The sequence below is a fragment of the Monopterus albus genome, unplaced genomic scaffold (genome assembly GCF_001952655.1).
Source record: "Monopterus albus unplaced genomic scaffold, M_albus_1.0 scaffold67.1, whole genome shotgun sequence".
In the NCBI taxonomy this organism is placed as follows: Eukaryota; Metazoa; Chordata; class Actinopteri; order Synbranchiformes; family Synbranchidae; genus Monopterus; species Monopterus albus.
Genome location: NW_018127947.1, coordinates 1666312 through 1676271, shown reverse-complemented (window position 1 = coordinate 1676271; position 9960 = coordinate 1666312). Strand labels below are relative to the sequence as shown.

The 9960-nt window shown below is 43.1% G+C and overlaps 2 protein-coding genes across 5 annotated transcripts in view; both read left to right on the top strand.

Moving 5' to 3' along the window:
- rnf213b (ring finger protein 213b) overlaps nt 1–9462 on the top strand; it is a 33092-nt gene extending 23630 nt beyond the window's left edge. For both annotated transcript variants that reach the window (XM_020604785.1, XM_020604786.1), the window contains 19 exons: nt 291–413; nt 996–1097; nt 1210–1452; nt 1843–1924; nt 2022–2056; nt 2156–2259; nt 2343–2487; nt 2569–2737; nt 2819–2913; nt 3008–3256; nt 4312–4444; nt 4554–4637; nt 5015–5198; nt 5565–5766; nt 5863–5940; nt 6135–6332; nt 6974–7063; nt 7921–8099; nt 8620–9462. In XM_020604785.1, the coding sequence (XP_020460441.1) occupies nt 291–413; nt 996–1097; nt 1210–1452; nt 1843–1924; nt 2022–2056; nt 2156–2259; nt 2343–2487; nt 2569–2737; nt 2819–2913; nt 3008–3256; nt 4312–4444; nt 4554–4637; nt 5015–5198; nt 5565–5766; nt 5863–5940; nt 6135–6332; nt 6974–7063; nt 7921–8099; nt 8620–8758 (2634 nt within the window). In that variant the 3' untranslated portion in view covers nt 8759–9462. The remainder of the gene's footprint in view (nt 1–290; nt 414–995; nt 1098–1209; nt 1453–1842; nt 1925–2021; nt 2057–2155; nt 2260–2342; nt 2488–2568; nt 2738–2818; nt 2914–3007; nt 3257–4311; nt 4445–4553; nt 4638–5014; nt 5199–5564; nt 5767–5862; nt 5941–6134; nt 6333–6973; nt 7064–7920; nt 8100–8619) is intronic.
- Nucleotides 9463–9633: 171 nt separating this feature from the next.
- cep131 (centrosomal protein 131) overlaps nt 9634–9960 on the top strand; it is a 19177-nt gene continuing 18850 nt past the window's right edge. Inside the window, exon 1 of one of the 3 annotated variants that reach the window (XM_020604787.1) lies at nt 9634–9843. The gene's annotated coding sequence lies outside the window, so the exon portion shown is untranslated. Of the gene's footprint in view, nt 9844–9876; nt 9906–9960 lie in introns of those variants that run through there. The other 2 variants (XM_020604790.1, XM_020604789.1) reach the window with 2 other exon arrangements.

The window sequence follows — 9960 nt, the reverse complement described above, 5'->3', positions numbered from 1 at the left end:
ACATATAGCCCCCGACAACATAGCTCCTAGGATCACTCGGGTACTCAAACCCCTCCACCACAATAAGGTGGCGGTTCAAGGAGGGAGATTCATGTATTATCAAAATAGCTGCCATTTGATTTTTGGTTCATTCAGCTCTACTCATGTTATGTTGTTTTAAAACCAGGATTTTAGTAGACCTTCATGTTCTTAGGTACTTGTTGACTGACCATCACAACCAAAGCATTGCAAAGAAAGTTTCTAAAGCTGGAACTGATATCTGTGCATTAAAACATTATGTGTTCTCAAAGAGGATGTTTCCGACCAATGTGGACCAGTTCCTCTGCTGTGGGACGCCTTACCGCGCTGTGAGAGATGCTGTGGTCCGGGTTCTGTTGGAGAACAGATCGGACGCCTTCATGACGGAGCTACAGGTCAGAGATAACAGGGAGGCTGATGAGGAGATACCTTAGTTTATGAGCAGTATACGCAGAAGGAAAAAGGGAAGTTAACAATCCTATATCAGGATAATGTAGCTGTAAACAGATACAAGGACATTTTTAAATGCTTTAATCAACAACCAGTTTATTCTCTGAATATGTAATTTATATAATTACAACTATAATTTATTCATTAATTATCTCTGAATGCACCAGCATTCAGTTATAGGCTCCCACAAAGGAGTTAAAGTTGTTGACAACTAAACACACCTACTCACATCTACATTACAGCGTGTTATTATATCATTGATTAAATGCTTATATGCTGCTTATGGAGGCTAAATCTGGGAATGAAGTGAGGTCTGTAAAGGGTGCTATGTCTTTATCCACTGGGTTCTTGCTCTGTTAACAGTGATAAAATATGTGTTGGAAACCTGGTGAATAGAAAATCTGATCATCCCATTTTCCTAAATTTGTTCTCTGCTAAAAGAAATGTTGGTTTCCTTGTCACTTTTGATTAGATGAACGTGAATTATTCCTCATTTATATCTTTGTTGTTTTGCACTTTGTTTGTAGAAGCTGAGGGGTTCTCAGATCAGCCTCCTGGCCCTGGCCCTGTTCAGACACGTCACCTGCTGTTACAGATCTCCTGACGGCATCATGCGACCCTCCCCAGAGGTGAGAAAAATCTTGAGGTCAACAGACAACGGAAAGTCCCGGAAGAGGATTTTAACATGCGAGTCATCACTTTCTGACTTTTTTCTTTTTGCCATGTGACATGACTATACAGAAGACAGCGAGACTGGAAGAACTCCTCAAAAACACCAGACCAAGGGAGTTTAGAGAGTTCTGCACTTCGCTCCTGTCCAATCAGATCGGTGGACTGGGCTCGCACCTCCGCGTCCACAAAGATCTTTCGACCCAGAGACAGACCCTCCTGGAGCTGCTGGTCCATCTGGGCTCAGTGCTCCTTGGTGGAAATGCTCTCCTGGCTCCTCTCTGCCAGATCGCCTCCCAGCCTCAGAATGTCACAGTGAGACACTTCTTATCCTGGCTTGTCATTTACACTTTGCTTCACATTATCTCCTAATTAAACAGGAACCAATTTTACACATGAGCATCAGTTTACTTGTCTTACGGAGTACTACTCAGGCTGGAGGAAATCAACTTAGCACAGGGTCCTTACAGCAGGTGTCCTGGAGCTTTCGACTGTGTGGTGTGTGCCAGTGCAGTTGTGGAGGTTTTAATTTCTATTTTCTAAGCTACTTCAAAGATTTCAGTTAATTCTTTACCTTGGAAACAGTAGCTGACAAACCAGCCTCAGAATTTGACCAATTGCCAGATAAAGCTATAAACCCGAAACAATGCACCTTATTTATACTCCAAACCATTTCCAATTAATGTCTGCTGTCTACTACTGTAGAACTCCTTTCTGCCAACGATGCCCGATGATCACACGAGCGAAGCCAGACAGTGGCTGAGTGAGAAGAATGTAGTGATGTACAGTACGTATTTTATATCATGAAGCTTTAGGTTGTTTTGTCGTCATCACTTCTGTTTGACCAGTCCAACAGTGTATGATGTCTTTTTCACCATTTTTAGCCTGTGCCAAAGGACACCCGTGCGTCGTGGGAGAGGTATTTGCTTTTCTATGTGTTTTTACACAACATCAAGCACTGAGAACAACAGTTTAAAGCATGAATTATTACAATATATGCTTTGGCATTGTTTCATAGTGTGGCAGACCAGTGGTTACATCCAAGTGTCCAGACTGTGGAATTCTAGTTGGTGGGGAAAGACATGTCCCAGTGTCTGGGTTTAGTCGACATACAGAACAAAGGTATTAACCTGTTCAAACTGCAGATCTGGAACATTATTTTCTCAATCAGATTTTTGTTGAATCTTACTGGTGTTCTGTGTCAGAGACCAAACCCGAACAGGACACATACTGGGAGAGGCTAGCCAACGGTCTGAAGCCCCTGAAAGACAGATGACTTCTGCTCAGTCCTACATCCTGCGGCTGCTGATGCACCTCGCCATGCTTCAGGGCGCCATAAAGAATCACACAGTGAGACTTCACTTTAATCTACAACTGGCATTTAAAAAATGGCATCATCTACTAATACTCCTGTTTGTGTGTGTGTTGTAGGGAGTTGCTGACATGATCCACCCCAGGACGTATGATGTGTCCAGCTTCCTGTGGAACCACCTTGAAAAGGACATGAGTGTGTTGGGCCAGACTTTGAATCAGAACATTGACAACACAGCGGTTACAGTCCATCTGATTCTCAATGCCAGCACAAAATTCATTACTGAAGGTATTAAACATAACAGCTTAAACTTAAACTGTTGCTGTAAATAAACAGATGTGACGTTAACTCTGCTGAATGTTAAACAAGGCTCCCTCAGCACGACACCTGACCTGTCCTCCAGACAAGGACGACAGCAGTGGGAGAAGCTCGTCTGTCGTTCCATCATCAACCCAGTGCTTCAAGTAGGGAATACAATGTTTTTAAAAGCAGTGCACTGACTGACTGCTGTTTTCATAAGAAGGACAGACGTGTTGTGCTGTATCTGCCTGTTTTCAGGATTTGAAGAAGAATCTGGCCAAAGCTCAGGACAGAATTAGCGATGACGGTGGCCTTGCTGGCAGCCCCCTGATGACCCTTCTCTTTGGCGATCCTGGTGACATGTTGCTTCTGCCCTCTGACTGCCCGACGCATCGCTCCTCCTTCTGGATGCTCCCCGAGATGATGACAGTGGAGCGATTCTCTCAGTTGCTGGGAGAAGCGCAGGGACACAGCCGTTTACCTCTGCTGAGCATGTTTCTCTCCAAGGTACCGATTGATCTGACAATCTCTTTTCAGACAAAGACATGGAGGAGGATGATTGGGCTGACAGGATGTCCTGCTCTAAGGCACAGTGAGGCCTGATGGTCCATGTCCAATAAGACAGTAACACTAGAACACACTCAGAGAGAGGGAGATTATCTGAGTAAAAGAAAATATTTCGAAATGTTAAGTCTGTATTTAGATTCAGAATGTCTGAATGACGACAGGCTGAGATTATTGGAGAAGAGTTCAAGACTGGCTGTGAATACTGGGCCGTTCTATCAGGGATGAACTGTGTTCAAGCAGATCAGACAGAGGACCACTAAGTTTTGACCATGTTGAGTAGTCCCTATCTTTGAGTCAAAATCATCAAATTTGGTAAAAACCTTAACAAAAGATGTGTTTTAACTCATCTGTAGAGCTTGTACAACAAATTTGGAGATTGTAGGAGTGTTTCAAAACCGCTTTGTTAAAAACAAACAAATAAAATAAACCCACACTGGAGGGCAGTGTGCAGGTGTGTGGTCGGTTCTGAAATATCTACATTAGACCAAGGAATCCTCCTAAAATTTTGATTTTGGAATTTAGAATCCAAAGCATGAACTGTGACTTTTAAAGGCACACTTTACATTCCTCCAGGTTTCACTGAAATCTGCTGAGTAGTGTTGCAGAAATCATACTAAAGATCAACAAGCATGCAGGAGTGAAAGCATGACTTGTTTTACTGGAGGCACTGAGGCAGAAACATGCTGTGAAAACAGAAAGTTTCTCATGATGAACTGAGTCTGGTCACTTGTTGTTGTCACTCCTAATGTTGTGTCCTTGTTGTTTGGGTCTCAGGGCCACCGCTCAGCTCGGAATCAGCTTTTGTGTTATTTGCATGTGAATACTAATGCATGTTGCATTACTACACGTTATATGTTAATTAAAATGCTAAGTCCTGCAAAGTTACAGTAGCACCCCTGACATTAGTGACATGTTGTTTTTAGAGCCAGATTCCAGTTTGTAGTGTTGTACTGACTGTGTGTGTGTGTGTGTGTGTGTGTGTGTGTGTGTGTCAGATACACTGTGTGAGACAGTTACATCACCTGCCTGAGCTGGCTGCTTTACAGTCCGACCTGCTGAGGGTGTTTTGTCAGACATCAGGCTCTGCGCCTCAGACCATAGCACAGATGTTACAGCAGATACCAGCAGGTATACCGACACTTCATTTAGAACTGAACATACAACAACGGCAATGACGGCGTACAGAAAAACCCACTGTGAACACACACACACACAGTTTTCCCATCATGTTTGTTAGGATACCAGAAGAAGACGCTGCTGGAGAGAGTGGCCCTGTTCATCCGTGTGTGGAACTGCCTCAGAGTCGAGGTGGCAAACAACTGTGAGCGTGTCTCCATTAACATTTAACATGAATGTAAAAATCTACAGTTGTAGGGTTCTTTTGTTGAGTCTGTGCATAGATTACTAATTATAACTGGTGAGTTCTCTGACTCCCGTCACAATAAATATGAAACCTTGAATCTCATTAATCAAACATCAGAATTGGATTAATTCACGCTCAACAAAATCAGACCGAAGTGAGAAAGACATACTGGAAGCAGTTTTGACCGAGAGTCTGTAACTCTTCCCCAAAGTGCTGCTGGACAGCCACGTCGGAAATTCACACCTGTGTGTACTGAGTAGCTGAGTCTTCCATGTGTGTTTGCTTCACTGCATCTGTTCATTTACTTTCTCCTGTGCCTGTGTGTGTATATATAGCAGCAGACCTGGGTGTGGATGTGAAGTTGTGTGAGAAGGAGGTGACAACCGAGAGCTCTGGGGAGTTTCTGACGCCATGCCGACACGGGCCGGGGTCGTGTCTCCGAACTCTGGTAGACTTCCTGTCAGAGACTCACAACAGCCTGGTGCGAGTGGCCAGGAGCGTGAGCCGCCAGGAGGACAGGTCAGTGCACTCGGCCAAGAGTCAACAGCAGTAGCTGCTGGGTCTTTCTGAGCAGTTTGAGTTGTTTAAATTACGAGCAAGTAAATGTGTCTCTTTTCACATGCTGACAAACGCTCTCAGTGAACACCTGCAGTGATGTGAATGTCTCACTCCCCTTCTGTCCATCCTCCAGTAGTCGCCAAATTACAAAAACACTTTTTTTTCTGACTACAAGTTGATTTTGGAACATGTTTTACCTGTGATCATTGAGACAGAATGAGAGTAGCTGTCCTGATGATTTTTCAGACATGCACACTATCTGCTGCAGCCTCTTGTGTTGTTAAAGCTATGATTAACATGAACAAACCTACTGTTTCATTTCCACAGTGACTACAGTGTTCCTTTAGAGAGCGTATCAGAAACCCAGCTAACCCTGTGCCACCCAGAAAGAGAACTGCTACCTTTGATTTTAGCCCACTGCCACTACACCTTGAAGAAAGGCGGTGAGACTGACAGTAGCTATGATCTGCCAGGGATCCAGACCCAGCTGGCCCGCTGCTTCCTGGCTGGGAAACCACTTATCCAAGCGGTAAAATCTAAAACTAATCATAGAATTGCATGCAGCTGTCACGTAACACCAAACAGTCTGCTAACCAGGACTGTTGTCTCCTCTGATAAAAACCAGGACACCTCAAGGTACCTCAATAGACACCTGCAGGATTTCTCTGTGGTTCTATCCGAGATCAGGGGGAAGATTTGTCAGGTAAGACTCCTCACTTACTTATACACTTTAGCATTTTATGGTACTGAAGTCTTCATCTGGGACTAATGTCAGGCGAAGAATTTTCACAGTTGTTTGCACTGTAGGATTTTGTGAGGCCGCTTTGTTAGAGGTCACATTCCTACCTTCACACTCCTCTCACTGGCCTGCTGACAGTTTCCCTGTTTGTTCTGCAGGAACCGCTGAAGGGTTCAGTGAGCAGCACCGTGCGAGCTGTGCTGCGTTCGTACACAGATGTTTGTGATGCTGTGTTCGTGCTGGAGATTGGACTTCGCGTCCTTGGCAAGACGGGTGGGGATCCTCAGGGTCAGCTGTTGTCCTACCTCACTGATTCTCTGCTCATGGGCCCACAGATCTCCAGCACTGTAGCCAAGGTAGAAACCTCCAGGCCCACAGCTATTCCCACTGCAACAGCACTCTGCAAACACCATGGTTATGTTGACCACGTTTTGTAAGAAATACACTGTTACAACATCCCTTTGTTCTTCTTATTCTTTCTATGGAAGTTGTAGAGTGAAATTTAAACTGCTGACTCTGACCTTCTCTGTTCATATTATATGTAAAAGATTTAAGGGACAATGAATGTTTTGGAAATGTGGATGTATTTTCTCTTTCAGTCCAGACAGTGAACAAGGTGAATTGTCAAAAATACCAGTGCAGATATTTAAGTTCTTAATCTGCATTATCATGCAATGATCCTGTAACACTGACTTTTTTATTTAAATAAAATTAAATTACCTGTCTAATTTGTGCTGCATGAAAATATTCCTTAAGGTTTGGCGCCCTTTATGTTTCACAGTGTAAACTTTGTGTTTTTCACTGTGATGGGTTGCACAACCTAGGCTTCAGGAGTCTGTCATGTGGAAAAGCAAAAGAAAAAGCATATTAAAAATCATTTAAAACTCTTGAGCCTGTATTTAAAAATCATTGGTTAAAATGTAAATTGTATATTGTGTGTTGCGCATGTACAAGTACAGGCTTCATTCATTAAATTTGACTTTCATTGTCATTTCAGAGTCTTGGAGAAAGCAAACTGGAACACTGCATATTCACCTGGCAGCTCCTGACCTGCTGGAAATCTGAACTTATGCTGAAGAGAAAGCAAGTAAGGAGCAGTAATATTATGTATTATAACCCAGATTCCATATACTGTATGCAGCACGTCACTCCCTCTCTTCAACTACTTCACTGGCTGAGCTCATACATATATATATATATACACCTCTTATCAAACTCTTCGACCCTCCACACTGTCTTCCCATCACTCCCCCTGCTCGTCTGACTATCCTGGGCTCTAGAGCCTTTATTCGTACCCCTCCCCGTCTCTGGAATTGTCTTCCAGAGACCATCTGAAACACCGATTGACTGCCCTTATTTAAATCACATCTTAAGACTCATCAGTTCAAAACTGCTTATGTTTGTATGTATATAGTGACCTTGAGTGACCTGAAAGGTGCCTTTAAATAAAGTTTTGTATTAGTATTATTATCAGTATTAGTGTTATCATTATGTTCCATGACTTTACTGGATGTAGCAGAAAAATATATTTAATAAGGAATAACCCTGTGCATAAGACAAGCCCCTTCACAAAACACATGAAAGACATTTCACCCAGGGTAAACAACATTTGTTTTTGAGTTTTCACCTGTGATCCCTGCTGGCTCCCAGTGACTGACCCCACACACCCCAGAGAGTTAAATGTTCTGGGCTGTAATCTTTTAAAAGTGTGCAGTCTGACTCTGCCAGTGTTCAGAGTTTGACCCCAATAAAAACTGACTGTAGGGAATTCTGTCTTCACTGCAGCTCTGCTGATGATCAGACTGAGCTGCCATTTCATTTCCAATGTTTGAGTTGCTGAAAAAAAATCTGTGCAATGAGTAGTGATTCAGAAGTCTGGAGCCAGGCTACATACCGGGGTCATTTTCCAACTCTGATTCCACTTAATTTATGATCATGTTGCAGGACCCGTTTCAGAAACTACCATCAGAGTTCCAGCAGAAGCTGTCTGAGGAGGAGAGGAAAAGGCTGAAGATGTTCCTCATGGTCACGGATGTTGACACTTTCTCCTTGGAACTGCATGAAATTCTGCTGCTGAAGACGAGCAACGCCGTGCCTGACCAGGGTTACTATCCACAATGGGAGTAAGCACCAGTCATTTGTTTTGGCCCAAAGTCAATGTACATACCATTTGTGGGTTTAGCTTTTCTAGAGGGTAATGCACCAAAAGGTAAAAAAAAAAAATCCAAAATCATTTGCTTTATTGAAATGTATTCCTCAATCTAAAGGGTGTTTTTAGCAATAAGAATTTTTTTGTACACTCATGAATGTAAGAAGTGTGCCTGTTGTCAGTTCAAAGAGTTCCAGCCTAGTCTAAAGGCATCCATTTTTAGACAGCTTTAATCAGAGGAAAGTGTGGAGGTCTCACCCAGAGGTCTCCCCTGGGATTTGGAGCCTTTTGACTTCCAGGACTGGAGCGTGACCCCTCTAGGCAGCCATCTGTCAGTGGAAAAGAGCTTAAGTGGTGTCCCCTCAGCCACAGGTCCTCTCTATTGAACCAGCAGCTGGGCAGGGCAGTGAATAGGAATGCTTGTGATGAAAACAGTGGTTGCAGTGCTAACAGTTGTTTTCTTCACGCCCTCCCTGACTCCCTGCTGTCTCCAGCATCAGGTCAACCTTAGAGATCCATTTGGAGCGGAAAGACCTTCCACCTCTGCTGGGGCTCGAGTCTTTACCAGAGGAGATCACACTGGGACAAGGAGCTGACGTGTGGAGAGCAGCTGTCGAGTTTAAAAGAAGCTGAATTATTTCAACAGAGAGCTGAATTATGTTTTTTGTGATTTTGGTTGTTATTATCGTTTAACAGAGAATATCAGAATTAAGACCGACTGTCAGGAATTAAATCATTCCATATGTGGACCAAATGGACCCACTGGACACAGGCCCAGGGGTCCACTCTGTATGAACGAACTTCTAATATTTATTTGGAAGTCAGAAAGCTCAAGTAAAAACACAAAATTATTAAAAAGATGCCCAAATATCCCAAACAAAGGCATAAAGGGACACAAACTGACTACAAAAGTACAGACTCAAAACACCTACAAAAAACTGAAAATTTATTACAAAGAGATGCAAAACTACCACAGAGACATAAAATGACCACAAGAGCCAAAGAACACAAAGGAACCACAAAGGGATGCAAAACAACCACAGAGACATGACACACAGTCATTTTGTGTTTCCTTCAGGTCGGGGGTCCTGTTTGGGCCCGTGGAAGCCATTTACCTGTCTGTGTCCAGATGCCCATCTGCTCATAACCTGTCTATGATTCCATATGATAAAAGGCATTTCAGTTAATTGTGCCTTTCTCTAATGTAGATATTGTAACTGACTAAATTTTGTTTAAGGTTCAAATAAGAGAGGTAATAATGCTTTTATTCATTTTGTTATATTTAATCTGTCAATGAGGTGTCAGAGGACAATCAATAAAAGCACTATGGAAGAAAACAAGTCTTGTTTATAGTATTTTCCAGCACTGATAACTAGGAAATGTCATTTTGCCATCACGCCTCCCTTTGCAAAGTCAACCAAACCGCAGTTTGAGCCACGCCCCTTGGAATCTGTACAGTAAACAGACACCTTCCCGAAGCCTATCAGATCCGCAACTGAAGTTGCATCGTTTTTCTCCACCAATCACAGATGCCGAGAGGCGGAGACCACTGGTTGTTACCACAAAGATGCTGATTCGCTTTATTTGGTTCCCCGTATTTGTCCACTGAGTCAACGGAAGACTTTCACTGGGGATCAGAGGATTGTGTTGGGAATTAAAAGAACCGTTAGCGCGTATTAGATCTTATCAGCAATGGTTGCATCCAGCTTTTGAAGAAGGTAGGTAACGCTAACCTGGTTACTGAGCAACCAGAATTTTTTAGCTTGATGGGAGACGTCAGGTAGAAATGCTTGCTCTGACAGACTTGGTTTGAAAACCAACTGATTTTATTTCTC